The sequence below is a fragment of the Bufo bufo genome, chromosome 2 (genome assembly GCF_905171765.1).
Source record: "Bufo bufo chromosome 2, aBufBuf1.1, whole genome shotgun sequence".
Taxonomy (NCBI): Eukaryota; Metazoa; Chordata; class Amphibia; order Anura; family Bufonidae; genus Bufo; species Bufo bufo.
In genome coordinates, this window is record NC_053390.1 from 779031341 (window position 1) to 779046988 (window position 15648).

Here is a 15648-nt window from a genome sequence, read left to right on the forward strand (position 1 = left end):
GGCTCCGCAGTGACCGGGGGGGGGGGGCTGGACTGGACAAGAGAAGGGGGAGAAAGGTGATTCTGTCCAGAGGCAGGGCAGGAGGCACAGGCACCAGTGACCGAAAGTGGGAGCAGACACTCCAACAGGACCCCATTGGGGTCTGAGAAGGTCTTACCGGACTTAGTCTTAGGCATGATGGTCTCTTCACAAAAGTGACTGGAATCAGTACAGAGAGAAAAAATCCTACCGCTCAGGCAAGAGCATCAATCCAGAGAGGAGCGGGGGAGCAGCCGTTCAGTGTGAGAGCTTCTCAGCAGCAGCAGTAAGGAGCTGGAGTTCCGATTAGGCTCCGCCCCCGACCGCGATTAGGCTCCGCCCCCCGATCGCATCATAGGAGCGGGAAAAGAGCTCTCTGTGTAAAGAAGGGAAATAAAATGGCCCCCGGCGCCACTCAGCGTGAAAAAAACTAAAGTAAGGCGTCCCCAGCAAGGGGGATGGCAAGCCCAGAGAAGCGGAGACCGGAGGGGGAAGTGCTCAGAGACATGATATGCCGTCAGAGAAGGAGCAGGGACATCCTGTTAAGTGCCTCCATGACCCTTGCGCCCCAGACAGAACAACAATGCCACCTAGATCCCCATTCACCCAGGAGGCCCATAGGTCTCAGAGGAGAGAGGTAGGGAGGGAGGGGGGGGACACACAGAGGTGCAGCTTCATACTTATCTGCTCCTGCAGATCTTCTCCCTCGACTCCAGGACCAGCAGGGATGCACCTCTTCAGACATCTGACTCCTTGCTCAGGAGTGCAGTGCTCTGGAGGAGGGTGGCAGCAGGTGACCCAGGAGCTGGTGGGATGCCGGAGCTGACAGGTCGAGCCCGGAATCCACTTGCCTTCTTGGGGGGATAATGGAGGCAGCCTGGCAACATCCAACAAACGGCGGCGGGCACTCCATGGGGGACCAGGAAGGCGCAATGCCGACCTGCGTCCCCAGCTGGAAGAAAAATAACAAAAGGGAGACGAATGAAAGTGTCAACCTCCTTCACCAGACACTAAGCAAAGACTGAGCTTCTCCTGGTGGAGTCGGGGGGTATAGCCCGAGGAGGAGGAGCTCTTTTGTATTTGCATAGTGTCCCTCCTACTAATATCTCTAAGCTATACCCATGGTCTGTGTCCCCCAATGGAAAAAAGTACGAGAAAGTGGTGTTTTTTTAAACTTTTTATTTAATAACCATTAGCCTCCTAGTTAGTACATGAGATCTCTTTGTCCCTTCTCCTATTCACCCTAATAGAGATCTATTAGGGTGAATAGGATTTTGTACACTGTGCATGCGGAGCAGTTCTGCATGAAGATTGCCATGGCAGGCCTGGAAGGCTTCAGCAGCGGGGGCTCCAATCGGAAGGCAGAGGGTTTCGCAACTCTCTGCCTAACTCCACAGGTGCTGCGATTAGCGCTGATCGTGGCACCTGAGGAGTTAAATGACGGGTGTGGTGGCTCACAGAAGAGACCCGCTCCATACAAATGTGGTCACATAACGGCATTAGGCACTAAGGGGTTAAGGACCTGAAACCTAACACCCCAGAGACACCTATGAGCAGGCAGCACCATGTTGGAGTATCTGCTCCTCGTCAGTACACAGCAGGTTCTGGTCATCTCTAAACCTCTTACCGGCGGCCACAGGGATACCTGAATTCTGCCACCTTCTGACATCTCAATGACAATTTAAGAGAAATAAAGTTGACCATAACCTCATAAAAAGAGCCATAATTTGCAACCAGTTATACGACAAGAACATAAAGCTTACCTTCACAGTTGAAGAATTGAGGAGGTTCCTTAAGAATCCAGAACTGTTACTGCTCATAGGAGAAAGAATTGAGCTACTGAATGGCTGCAACGCGGAAGCTGGCTTTCCGAAACTAGCAAAAGAGGGTAGTGCTTTGTTTTCCGTTTTCAGTGCAGATGTGAAGAGGTTATCTGCAGGAAGATCCGAATAAACACTTGAGGACCCAGGCAGAAGAGGTCACTGAAGCACGACACTAAAACGTCTACTTTAATAAAACTGTACTTTAAATAGACCATACCATAACTTATTTATATTTTTTAACTTTTAGCATGTCATACAGCTACTTTCACACTCTCGTTTGGTGCGGATCCGTTCAGATAATACAAACGTCTGAATCCGTTCAGAATGGATCCGTTTGTATTATCTTTAACATGGCCAAGATGGATCAGTCTTGAACACCATTGAAAGTCAATGTAGGACGGATCAGTTTTCTATTGTGTCATAGAAAACGGATTCCTCCCCATTGACTTACATTGTTTGTCAAAACGGATCCGTTTGGCTCAGTTTCGTCAGACGTACACCAAAACGCTGCGAGCAGCGTTTTGGTGTCAGCCTCCAAAGCGGAATGGAGGCAAACTGATGCATTCTGAGCGGATTATTTTCCATTCAGAATGCATTAGGGCCAAACTGATCCGTTTTGGACCGCTTGTGAGAGCCCTGAACGGATCTCACAAACGGAAAGCCAAAACGCCAGTGTGAAAGTAGCCTTAGCTTCCCTCTCTTAGTCAGACCATCACTGCAATCAGAGAGGAAAGGTGGAGTGAGCGAGTCAATTACAGCATCACACGTAAAACTGATAAAAGCAGTCATCTTCTGTAGACTTCTCTAACAGACCATACTGTTATCCTAATTCTACCAATATACTATTATACTAGCAGATCACATCTTCCCCTCACAGGAGCAGTAAACTGACAATGCATTCCTATCTATATAGGAGTTTTATATCTTTGCGCTGACTGCTACAGAAGAACTATTTTGTATTAGATTCCCAATGGTACAGGACTGCCGAAATGATCTTTTTCTGGCGCTAGCTTCCCTCTATTGCCTGACGTACCTTTGTTTTCCTTCTTCACATTTGTGTTAGGAATATTGGTTAGCCAACTCAAAGGCCCGGGGAGGGAAGATGAAGGCGTTTTGCTATTAGCCGTCAATGGATCCTGTGCCGGTAAATTGCTCGGCTGTGGAGATCCGTTTGTGGATTCAGAGCTGGAAGACGTCTGTGAACAGAATCAGTTATGAGAAACTATGCATTTCCTTGTAAATTCTCAACCAGCAGACATGGCCGCCCAAAAAAATAAATACCTGTTTTGGCTCTTCCTTCACAACCGGTCTAGGTAAAGGCTTCTGGTGTTTGTTGGAACATAGACAATTTGACTTTATTCCCCACTTCCCCCTTACAGAGTGGACAACATCTCCGACATCATACAGAGCTGGAAAAGAGACCACATTAACCCTGTAAGGACCAGATGAATTTTTGGCTTTTAGAATTCTATCCATAACTATTTTTACATCTACACCTCTGTTCAGGGTCTGGTTTTTGCAGGAAAGTTACAGATTTTTCAAACATTAATTTGAGGTGCATACAAACTATAGACACCCGGGACCCCCGCCAATCAGCTGTTTGAGAAGGCAGTGGCGCTCTAGGAAAGCCGCGGCCTTCTCTCAGTTTTCCTCAGGCCCAGTGACATCACCACTAGTACCACTGGTCTGGGCGGGGCTAAGCTCTGTTCACCCCCTGCGGTAAACAGCGAGAAGGCCGCGGCGCTAATGCCAGTGCTGCTGCCTTCTCAAATAGCTGATCGGCAGGGGTCCCAGGTGTCGGACCCCCGCCGATCAGATGCTGATTATCTATCCAGAGATGATAGGTCAGTTTAAAAGAACTGCGGGACCACTTTAATGCCAAGTTTAATGCTTTTTTTTCCCCCTTCTGTGTCTCATGAGGGAACATTTAAAGGCTATGGACACCCCTGGGGCAACTTTTATTGCATTCCACTTAGGCTAGGTCTACATGGCAACATGTGTCACGCGACATTTCATGCAATGTATTTCAATGGCATCGTCATGCGATACTCGGTGGCAGCTGCAAAGAGATTTACGACTGTCGTGTCGCAGTAGCAGCTTGTCACATTGCCATATCATTGAAATACAGTACATGAAATGTCGCCATGTAGTGGTTTCCTTTACGCTGCCCTAGTGTTATTTTGGGCTAAAATTATTTTTTCAAATGGCCTTTATTAGATTTTTCAACAGTTTTTCCTCTACAGCTTTGCGGCATCTGCAGATAGTTGCTTCTCCTCCTCGGCAAGAGCTGATCTGATCTCTAGTTCCCCGACCAAGATGTCACAGAACTAGATATAAAGCTGCAGAGGAAAAAACTGGTGAAAATTTTGAATAAAGACCAGATTAAAAATGATTTTTCAACATAAAATAAGTAGACTGCAATAATAATAAAAATACTCCAGGCGTCTATAGCCTTTAAATCTTTTTTTGTTTTAAAACTGTGATGTAGAAGGACTATATGACGTTATAGCCTGTACAACTAAAAGGGGAGGCTTATACTTGGCGATCACAATACTAGAGCTACTGGAGGAGTGACAAAGTGCTGCCATCTGCAAAGCAGAAGTAAGTTACCTTTTCCCGGGACGATCTGAGTTGGCATGAGATTGTCAGGCTCATGTAACTGCCCTTTAACGCACTTCAGCCAAGAGAATACGTCTGCTCCATCATTACCTTTAACAGAGGGGAGGAAGGGGGAAAAAAAAAAAACATAAATGAACAGTGCCAAGCAGGAATTACAGATACCAGTAAGAAAAAGAGTAAGATGATAAAAGCAAATGTGCGAGAATATTGGATTTTGGAACTTACCGCTGCTCATACTCTTCTTTTTCATTCGGTGACAGTCTACACACACGCCAAAGCCACATTTAGGACAAACCCAATGGAGATTGAAGATGGTCGTGTCACAGACATCACACATTTCCCGCACGCCACGTACTGCACGTTTCCAGGCCACTTGTTCTGCAGGAAACAAAATAGGTTAAGCAAACAGAATGGCCACAGAAAGTCTGGAGTTTTCAGCGCTGTCAGCACAAGGTTCTTACTTTGTGGATCTACAGAAGCCATAACTTCCTTTTCGGACATGATAAGCTTACAAAAGTGGTCTCCTACGTTCGCCAGAATGTACTTTGCGGTGTCAAGGTCCAAATCTACAACACGATTCACTAAAGGAAGCCACAAGTTTATTGCTTCAGCATCGTACTTATTAGGAGTCAGGAAGCCACCTTCCCGCAGTAATCCATGCTTATTGAAGAATAACCTAGGAGCAAAAGAAAGATGTAGTGTTTCAGACAGTGGTGGACATTTTTTGTTTTACACTAAAGCTGAAAATTCTGCTTATTAATAAATTTTTATTTAGCAGCTGGAGCTCCATCTTCATGATACAGAGCGCCAACAGCCCAGCACAGATATAAAACCTAACATTCTTTAAACTTGTAACCACCACCAGAGGGAGGCTAAATGTTTTGTACCAAGATATGAATAGGGGTATTAGTTTTATAAGACAGCAGCAATCAAGCATGTGTGGTCCAGCACCTTTCATTCTCTATGGAAATGGCAGAGATAGTACAGACTTTGCCATCTCCAGCAGACCAACAGAGAATGAATGGAGCAGTAGCACGTACATACTTGACCCAGGGGCTGGACTCGCACCGATCCGAAGCTTTATCCCCATCTTGTGGATGTGGGATACATTTTATTTCTTGTTACAACCCATTAATGCATACTGGTCTACAATGAACACAACATACAACGGTATGCCATAAGCTTGAAGTCGCCCCTCAAAAACCAGCTACAGGAAGCCTGACTCAGTGGTGCCTTGGAGCGCTGTGGATTGAACCTGACTAGGGACATCATCTGCGTGGAGTTTGCGCGCTTTCCCAGTGTTTGTGTGGGTTTCCGGTCACATTCCAAAAAATATAGACAAATTGGCTTCCTATGAAATTGACCCTGGTGGGGTTGAGTGTCTATATAGCAGCCCCCACCACACAATTACCCCTGTAAACTTCAGCTACCAAATGACAGACGGGGATTACTTTTACCTCCGGAAGTGAAAGAAGCGGCAGAAAACGGCAGCATCTCGCTGTTCCTTGCTGCGTCCAAATCGGTCCAGACGGCATTCTCGACACTTGTGCAAATGGGGAGCAATGTCATTGCAAGAGCCGTCCTGCACAAAGCAATCACCACTTGCTTGGAGCCTCTTTAGCTTCTGTGAGTCCAGCAATACAGATCTGGGATATGTGACTGCAAACAAGGGAAAAAAGTCAAATAAGTAATCTAGAACAAAAGTATATTCATTCTGTATGCAATCCAATGTGTCACAAACACTTGTCACAATCAGATTTACTTTAAATGGTCAAAGAGAATAAGTAATACCTATTTTATGCCTACTTACCCCCATCATTTTTAATGGGACTCTTGTGGGGAGCAACTTCTATTTTGTTAGGTTTTGGAACAGAAATGATGTTTGCTGGCTTAGAGTTGAATTCAGTTTTCACGGGTGGTAAATGACCAGCAGGTTTGGTCTCGGTCGTTGCACCAAACACACTCGGCGGCTGCCGCGTTAAGTCTTTACATGGCTCAAAACTTCCCTGCCGCGGAGAGTCTTTCACCGTCAAGGTGTTCTTCTCAGGAAACCGTTCCACAGAAAACTCAAAGCCCTTCGGGAACACAGTTGAGGGTTTTGTAAAGGCAGCAAAGAGGTTTTCGGATTTCTGTCCGTTGTCGCCATTGGCCCAGGATGAAAAGGCCGATTCGAAAGGGCTGGACTGATCTGTCAGGCCAAACCCTAGACCCTTTCCTTGCGACATCGCGGCGCTGAGAAACAAGTTTTGCTCCTCCCCTTTTCCGTCACCGTTCAGCATGGAGGATGTTTCACTTGGCAAGTTTTGAGAACATTTCCTGAAAGGCAACAGATGTGATTACAAGCCTATAAATAAATATAATGACTTACAACCATCAAAGTATTTTGTTTTCTTGAACGTATTGAAGCTTTGTGCTAAATTTGCTGTATTTTTTGCAACTTTCTTTTCTCTCCATCAAATCAGAAAAGCGATGAGAAGAGTGGCCATGGTCTCAAAGGAGTCACAGTTTAGACAAATTTCTTAAGATGAAAAGGTATAAAATGAATGGCACTCAAATCAAAAGCAACGCAAAAGGAAAATGTAAGGCCTCTTTCACACGGGCGAGATTTCCGCGCGGATGCGATGCGTGAGGTGAACGCATTGCACCCGCACTGAATCCGGACCCATTCATTTCTATGGGGCTGTACACATGAGCGGTGATTTTCACGCATCACTTGTGCTTTGCGTGAAAATCACAGCATGCTCTATTTTGTGAGTTTTTCACGCAACGCAGGCCCCATAGAAGTGAATGGGGCTGTGTGAAAATCCCGCTACGCACCCGCATCTTATCCGGCCCAAATCCATGACGCCCGTGTGAAAGAGGCCTAACAGTCAAGAGGCATGTGCAAATTTTGTGCAATTCTGTCTCCATTTTAGGACTACAGCCACATGGTGCGGCCATTAAAGTGCATCTAAACTTTTATTCACAACTACTCGAAATGGCATTACATTTATTTTTTTCAGGTTTTCCACGCAAAATAGACATCTGAAGTTCAGGTATCTTTGCACTTTGGAATCCATAGTCTAGTACACCACTGACAGATCCCACCAGGGCTGCAGGAGCGCTGTTCAGGCAGGAGCACGCATGGCTGTTCCTGCCTGTACCAGCGCCACCCTGCTAAAGCCTGGCATAGATGTGCTATCCCAGGCTTTAGAGGAGCAGTAATGTGCTGCCTGCGCCACTATGCAAGGCTTTAACAAATCTACAGGATGTTATAAATCAGGAGGAGCTCAGCAGAATGATGCATTGTCTTGTGGAAAAAGATTTAGTAGAACTTGTAATTTATACATTTAAATCTTTCCTCTTTCTGACTTCAGTTATGCACAGGGACGGTGTTATCAGTGATTGATAGCATTCCCTATGTAAGTGGGTATACAGAGATAGCTGTCAGTTACTGCTAACACCACCTCCACAAACAATGTAAATCAGAAATAGCAGAGATTAAAATTTATAAATAACACGTTTAATGTAATCTTTTCCCGAAAAACTATATATCAATCTCCTCCAGCTCTATAACATGATGCCTTCATGTTGCACTGTATTTTGTGACGGCATGTCCTCTTACAGCAATCCATTACATATTTTCGTAGAAATATTCTTACCCTGGAGGTGTTGCAGCACCAAAGCTTGGAGGAGAATTTGCTTCTGGTGGAGTTGCACAAGAGGTCTGGTTTTGACTGGAAGGCGTAGTGGCGGTACATCCTAGCAATGCTTCTCCAAACCCATCCGGTACAGACTGCTTGGATGCCAGGCTAGGTGTAGTCTACGAGAAAAGGAGATTTTTATGTTACAATGAAAGTAACACTTAAGATCAATGGGAAGTTAAACTCCAGAAGCCCCGCAAATCAAAAGAATGCATCACCTTGACTATTTTGCTCCTCCACAGGTATTCTAAAATCAGTAATGCACCCGTTCAATATCAGGATTGTGGGATCCTGGGTCAGACAATCCCTTGTCACACAGACCTATCGCAAAGTGATATCATAGCCTTAACAGTAGAAAACTGCCACTCACTGTTTGGTAAACTTTTTCACTTTCCTGTGGCGTTTTTATGAAATTCAAAAGAGAGTTCCCTGAGGACTTGGGGTTGTCCACCACGACCAATGTCTTCCCATCATCTCTGGAGTAGGTAATGAAGCTTGGCTTTTTAACAGATCCCTTAGCAGATGCCTAGAAACGAGATTTTGTAAAACTTACCATTAAAATCTCTTTCTCGCTCCTTATTGGGGGACACAGAGACCGTGGGTATAGCTATGTCCTCTAGGAGGCGTTGACACTAGCTAAAGCTGTTAACTCCTCCCCTGGCAGCTATACCCCCTCCAGCCTGGAGAGAGAGCTTCAGTTTGTGAGAAGCAGTAGAAGCAAGTAAACCAATGAAAACAATGTGGAACAGCAACAATGCCAAGAACCGAACCAGGTTCTAACCAGCAACAGCCACAACTGTGGCCGAACAACAATACTGGGTGGGTGCTGTGTCCCCCAATGAAGAGCGAGAAAGAGATTTTACTGGTAAGTTTTACAAAATTTCATTTTCTCGCCCATATTCATTGGGGGACACAGAGACCATGGGACGTCCGAAAGCAGTCCACAGGGAGGGAAAACCCCAGATCCATGAAGCAAGCGCTCGTGCAGTCAACTAAGAACTGTCGCCTGCAAGACCACGCGGCCCACGCAGCGACCATCGATGCATAAGTATGCACCTGGCAACTTCTTGAAAACATGTGCAAGGAGGACCAGAGCCAAAGCGCGATTCCTCCTAGCCCAAGAAGCGCCCACCGCTTTGGGGGAGTAAGCCGTGACACCTAAGGGTGGAACCCCGCTCCGAGCGCGGTAAGCTGCAGCACATCCAGACCGAATCCAACGAGCAATCGCCCTTTGGAGGACGCCAATCCCCAGCGAGGACCCTCCTGAGAGAAAAAGGGGATCCGTACGCCGAGAGGGACTGGAGGCTGCTAATAATGAGTAGAGCACTGTATGGGGCAGCCACAAGGAGACGCTATACTGTATGGGGCGGCCACAAGGAGACGCTATACTGTATGGGGCGGCCACAAGGAGACGCTATACTGTATGGGGCGGCCACAAGGAGACGCTATACTGTATGGGGCGGCCACAAGGAGATGTTACACTGTATGGGAACAGCCACAAGGAGACGTTACACTGTATGGGAACAGCCACAAGGAGATGTTACACTGTATGGGAACAGCAGGGCAGCCACAAGGAGACGCTAATTGTTATACTTTTATATGTCATTCTTCACCATTTCGGGTATCTGTAACTAGTCAATTGACTTCTAGTAACAACAAAAACATTACAGGGTTAATTCAGCCCCCAGCCTCTGATCAGCCCCCCCCCCCCCCCCCCCAGCCTCTCATCAGCCTCTCATGTGCCCCCCAGCCTCTTCATCTTATCAGCCCCCTCTGGTAACTCAACCCCCCCCCCCCCCCCCTAGTATTAATCATTGGTAGCAGTGGCCACAGGGTCCCCCCCCCCCCCCCCATCATTGGTGACAGTGGGCAGTGCCCTCCCCCCCCTTCCTCCCCAGTATTAATCATTGGTGGCAGTGGCCACAGGGTCCCCCTCCCCTCCCATCATTGGTGGCAGTGGGCAGTTCCGATCGGAGTCCCAGCAGTGTAATGCTGGGGCTCCGATCGGTTACCATGGCAGCCAGGACGCTACTGAAGTCCTGGCTGCTTTGGTATGTTAGTGAGCAGCATTATACTCACGTGCGCCGTGGCCGCCGGTCGCTCCTTCTTCTGTCTGTGCGGCGCATTGCTAATGCTTATAGCATTAGCAATGCGCCGCACAGACCTATGAGAAGAAGGAGCGCCCGGCGGCCACGGCGCACGCGAGTAATGCTGCTCACTAACATGCTGCTCACTGCCCACTAACATGCAGAGACTGAAGAACATTCCCGGCACCCGACCTCTGACAGGACGCTGAGAATCGCGCAAATAACCCCTCAGGTGCCTAACCTGAGGGGTTAATTGCGCGGATCACAGCGTCCTCTCAGAGGTCGGGTGCCGGGAATGCGAGTCACAGAATTCCTTTCCCCACGCCGAACTGCTAAGAGCGCAGCCGCAAGAGGCCAGCAGGTATCGGCAGTGGTATCGGGGACATTTGCAAGTACTCTGCAAATGTCCAGTATCGGTTCATGCTGGGGCGGGCGGCCGCGGATTTAGAAGCGGTCAGCGCACATGACCGCTTCTATAATGTCACGAAATACAGCGGTAATTAAAAAAACGGCGATATGGCGATATCGCCGTTTCCTAATACCGCGGTATATCGTGATACCGGTATATCGCCCAACCCTAGTCCCACTGCAGCGACCATGAACTCGAACATTAGCGACAAGCTGCACCTGTGGAGGAAAACAAGCTGTAGGAGCTAAATCAGAGTCGCCAGCATAACCACTTCCCCAGAGAATGGGGAGTGGTGGATAGAGAATACAGAGTCAGTGAAAAGAGTCGACCCGCTGGAACGTACTCACTAGGTAAGTGCAGCGGAGTACGTATTATGTATTGATGCTGACAATATCAGGACCGACCGGAGCAACAGAGGCCCATGGAGATGGGGGGGGGGGGGGGGGTCTGTAAGACCCACAAGTGATGCTAGGAACTCCCTGGAAGACAGAGGATGCTATAATCAGGCGCGAAACCAGCACCAAAAAAGGGTGCAACGATGAATAGCCACCGTATCCACTGGTGGCACCCATATAACACTAGGGTAAGAGTGTCGGGCGCCTGCCAGAACCAACTGTAGCCACGCCCTCTTGGAAATAAGCGAAGGCACCTAGAGCCGTAGAAGATGTTTAGTTACTCCCTGCTAGTGGATCACTAGCGGAAGGGGGAAATGCGACAGAAGCACGGTGATGTGCAACACTCCGCCTATGGAAGGATAGCGGACAGTCGGAACCATATTCAATGGCAGAGTAATTAGCTACCTAAGGAAGGTGTGAGCATACGGCAAGTACTGGTCAGTGGTAGGGAGAATACCCCACCTAAGAAGGGGGGGGGCGAATGCCCACAGCGAGAACTAGCGCATATTGAGAGTCCTGTACCCCGTGGAGTGCACTAGTGCACCTAAAAGGGTAATGCATACAGCACATAATGTAACCAGTGACAATGTCATCGCGCCACCAATGGATCTGCATATGGCAGGTCCCGAACCCCAAGTCATTGTACTTAGTCCACCTATGGCAGGGGACAATGTATAAGGTAGGCACTGTATCCTGAAGTAGTGCAGTTACACCACCAAAGGAAGTGGGTAATGCATACGACAGTACTGCTGGCCACCTAGACGCAATCTCTGGAAGATTGCTTCGGACTCATGTCAGGGTCCGAATCAGAGATTCTCCCCTCTTCCTGGATGGACCCGCCCCAGTGAGGGAGGGTGTGTCCGAGCATGATTTAGGGAGGAAGAGTAGGGGAGCAGAAATATTCGAGGAGAAAATTGTCCTGCTGCGGTTCGCTTGCGCGTAGAGCTACCCTTCAGAATCTCGCCCCTGGCAGTTGTGGACTGCGCAAGCGGGGACTTATCAACCAAACCACCCAAGGGTGGAACGGAAACTCCCAGAGGTCTCTCCACCGGATTGCGAAGGCAGTGCATTATTAACGAACAACCAGGAGTGGGGTCCTCCACTGTATGGCACAGGTGGAGAATTTATCAACCAAACAGCCCTGTAGGACGGATTGGGATCCGGCAGTGGTCCTTCACTGGATTGCGCAGGTGGAGAATTATCAACCAAACAGCCCTGTAGGACGGATTGGGATCCGGCAGTGGTCCTTCACTGGATTGCGCAGGTGGAGAATTATCAACCAAACGGCCCCGGAGGGCGGATTGGGATCCTGCATCGGTCCGTCACTGGATTGCCGAGGTGGAGAATCATCAACCAAACGGGCCAGGAGGACGGATTGGGATCCTGCAGCGGTCCGTCACTGGATTGCCCAGGTGGAAAATCATCAACCAAATGGTCCCGGAGGACGGATTGGATCCTGCAGGGGTCTGTCAATGGATTGTGCATGTGGAGAATCAACCAAAAGGCCCGGAGGCGGTATTGGGAACTATGAGAGTGTGGCTAAGGAGGGGGACCCGTATGGACGGACATGTCCTTTATTATTATTTATTTATTATTATTATTTTTTTAATAAAACTAAGAAGCCGGCCTCAATGACAAGAGGCAGTAAGGGGTTAAATCCTCCACTCATGTACAGTGTACTTAGGGGAAGGACCCCAGATAATCAGGTGCCAGCCTAAGAATGGTGGGTGGCCATGAAGGGTTAAGGCAGTGGCTCAGCAAGCGACTTAGGGAGGGGGAGAAGGGCGGGAAGAATTTGCGCCAGAGTGCGCCCCCTCCCACCCAGGGACGAAGGCTGCGGCCCAGCAAGCCGCAGCGCGGCTTTTCAGAGAATGCCTTCCTGCATGTTAATAAGGAATTAGCACTAGGGAGTTACATAGTCCACCTAATTGGCGCCAGTAATGCAAACCGCACCTATTAACCCCCTATGTCCTCCACTCAATCAACCAAACGGCCTGTGCTGGAGGGGAATGCTTCAGGGGTGCTGGGCTATGCTGAAGCCCTGTCTGGTCGCAGACTATTGCCACCAAGAGGGAGGGGGGACCAACCCAGAGGGTTAAAGACTCACCTAGTCCCGTGTACTCACCTCTCCTCTCTCTCCTGCTGCCATCTTCACCCCTCCTCTGGTCCAGCAGGGTCACCCCTTCAGCTACTGGCACCGTAGTGGCAGGACACTGGAAAAGGGGGCTTGGATGGGTGACCCCTTGGCTGGCGGGATGCAGGGGAGCGAAGCTGCCCTGGTCCACCTGGTCTTCTGTGGGGGAGGCAGCAGTGCGGGTGACCGGCACTGGCGCAACTCGACCCCGGGAGAACAGGGAGGCGAGGCGACCACTGTTGTCCCATCAGAAAAAGAAGGAAAAAAAATAAACGAAAATAAAAAAAATCTTCAGGAGATCCCTGCAGAGCAAGGAGGTCTTGCCTCCTATTGACACTAGAAAAAACTGAAGCTCTCTCTCCAGGCTGGAGGGGGTATAGCTGCCAGGGGAGGAGCGGACAGCTTTTACTAGTGTCATCGCCTCCTAGAGGACATAGCTATACCCACGGTCTCTGTGTCCCCCAATGAATATGGGCGAGAAAAAGAACGTAACAAATATGATTATCTGCACATACACATCTATGGTTCTGTACATACACAACACACAGCTTAATCCTGTGTTGCTCACATGATCAGAGACATATTCATACTTCATCTTGTTTACACAAGCACATATCAGGTCAACCATACGCATGTTTAAATTGTGTGAATTTTGTTTTTAGCGTGCACAACTGTTTTTAGTGAGAAAATTGCAATTGTATATATTGAATTTTATTGTTTATTAAAATGCTGGCAGTTTGGAACAGTTATTGAGTGCCGGTCGATCTTTTTAATATATCCATACTTCATCATGTCTAATACCTGCGCTACTCTGTTCTGCTTTGCCTTTGTTTTCCCCGTCCTTTCTTCACTCTTCCTTTTCAAAGGTTTCTTGACGTCCACTGAAATAATCAGTCTGTCAGTATGTGTCACCCATAAAGCCTGCCAGTACATAGGATGACCACTACAGGTAAAGCTTTTCAATGGTAGATGGTGAAAATCTTACCTTTATCAACATATTTATGTACAAGCTGAACGTGTATCAGTGCAGGATCAATAATCTTTAGACTGGGAACCTAAAGGAGAACACAAAGTTAATGAATGCACGGACATATATTTATACCAAAAACAAGTTAAAGAGAACCGGTCACTGAGGGCAGCATAGTATAAAGACACGTTTATTTCGCTTTTGAGCTGGCAGTCAAAACTTTTATAGTACCGCCATGCGTAACAGGAAAGAAACCTACCAGTCCTAGTCAGGAGGCAGCAGGGGGCCAGCAAGTTTTATCGGACTGATCGCCCTCGCAGTGCTTTCACACCCTGCGAGGTTCAGCACGTCAGTACTTTAAAAGTACCACTGAAATCCGCGAGTCTGTCACTATACTATGAGGGAGGCATACAACAGGAGACAGGTTCTCTTTAAGACTCCTCCACACCAGAAAAGCAGTAATGGGTTTTTACCAGTTTACATTTAATCTCCAGCGTCCGGGTAGTGCTGCTTGAATTCACCACTGAGGCGTCGAACCACTGATAGCCTTCAGTCATACTATACACTCTTACAGATGAGCCAACTAAGTTCTTAACACCTTTAAAAATGGAAAGGAAAGAAAACTATTGAAATAGCCATACCACGTTCCTTCATTTCCATTTTATGTCCACGTACACAGGCTGCAAAATCGGATAAAATACATGACACCCTCTGAAATAAAAGGGCTGCCGCTGTAACACAAGGAAGCAATGTTGTTCCAGACACAAGCTTCGACCCTGGGAGATGGATCTTCTAATAACGTCCAAAGTGGACCACTCCTCGCCGACTCACCTTGCAGTACACGACTTTCATTCAAACTCTTTCTTATGAACTCCTGAAGGGCCTTGTTAAATGTTCGGTTTCCCTGCATAAACTGTTTCAAGCGGTCCCGATCCTGTAATAATGAGAAGAGGACAATCAGCGTATGGACGGCAGGCAACTCCAGGACCTAATGATGTTAAATCTGATCTCTCAGGCTCTGTAACACAAAATGCATGTTATAACAATGCCAACAATTTCTAGTGTTTTTCAGACAGTTTTTAACCCCTTAAGGACTCAGCCCTATTTCACCTTAAGGACTTGGCCATTTTTTGCAAATCTGACCAGTGTCACTTTAAGTGCTGATAACTTTAAAAACGCTTTGACTTATCCAGGCCATTCTGAGACAGTTTTTTCATCACATATTGTACTTCATGACACTGGTAAAATGAAGTCAAAAATATTAATTTTTATTTATAAAAAAATACCAAATTTACCAAAAAAATTGTAAAAAATTGCAAATTTCCAAGTTTCAATTTCTCTACTTCTATAATACATAGTAATACCTCCAAAAAACAAGATTTTTGTGAAACTCACCTGTAAAATCTCTTTCTCGCGGGGTTCATTGGGGGACACAGGACCGTGGGTATAGCTTGCTGCTGCCACTAGGAGGCAACACTAGGCTGAAAAGTGATAACTCCTCCCCTGCAGGCTA

At 47.5% G+C, this 15648-nt stretch overlaps 1 protein-coding gene across 2 annotated transcripts in view; it reads right to left on the reverse strand.

Moving 5' to 3' along the window:
- LOC120990371 (lysine-specific demethylase 3A-A-like) overlaps window positions 1-15648 on the reverse strand; it is a 66082-nt gene that overhangs the window by 25715 nt on the left and 24719 nt on the right. For both annotated transcript variants that reach the window (XM_040419136.1, XM_040419137.1), the window contains 14 exons: window positions 14967-15069; window positions 14609-14733; window positions 14154-14223; window positions 13970-14049; window positions 8514-8669; window positions 8102-8262; window positions 6271-6776; window positions 5918-6119; window positions 4922-5136; window positions 4686-4838; window positions 4452-4550; window positions 3123-3250; window positions 2875-3037; window positions 1782-1951 (listed from right to left, as the gene is read on the reverse strand). In XM_040419136.1, coding sequence (XP_040275070.1) covers window positions 1782-1951; window positions 2875-3037; window positions 3123-3250; window positions 4452-4550; window positions 4686-4838; window positions 4922-5136; window positions 5918-6119; window positions 6271-6776; window positions 8102-8262; window positions 8514-8669; window positions 13970-14049; window positions 14154-14223; window positions 14609-14733; window positions 14967-15069 — 2331 coding nt within the window. The remainder of the gene's footprint in view (window positions 1-1781; window positions 1952-2874; window positions 3038-3122; window positions 3251-4451; window positions 4551-4685; window positions 4839-4921; window positions 5137-5917; window positions 6120-6270; window positions 6777-8101; window positions 8263-8513; window positions 8670-13969; window positions 14050-14153; window positions 14224-14608; window positions 14734-14966; window positions 15070-15648) is intronic.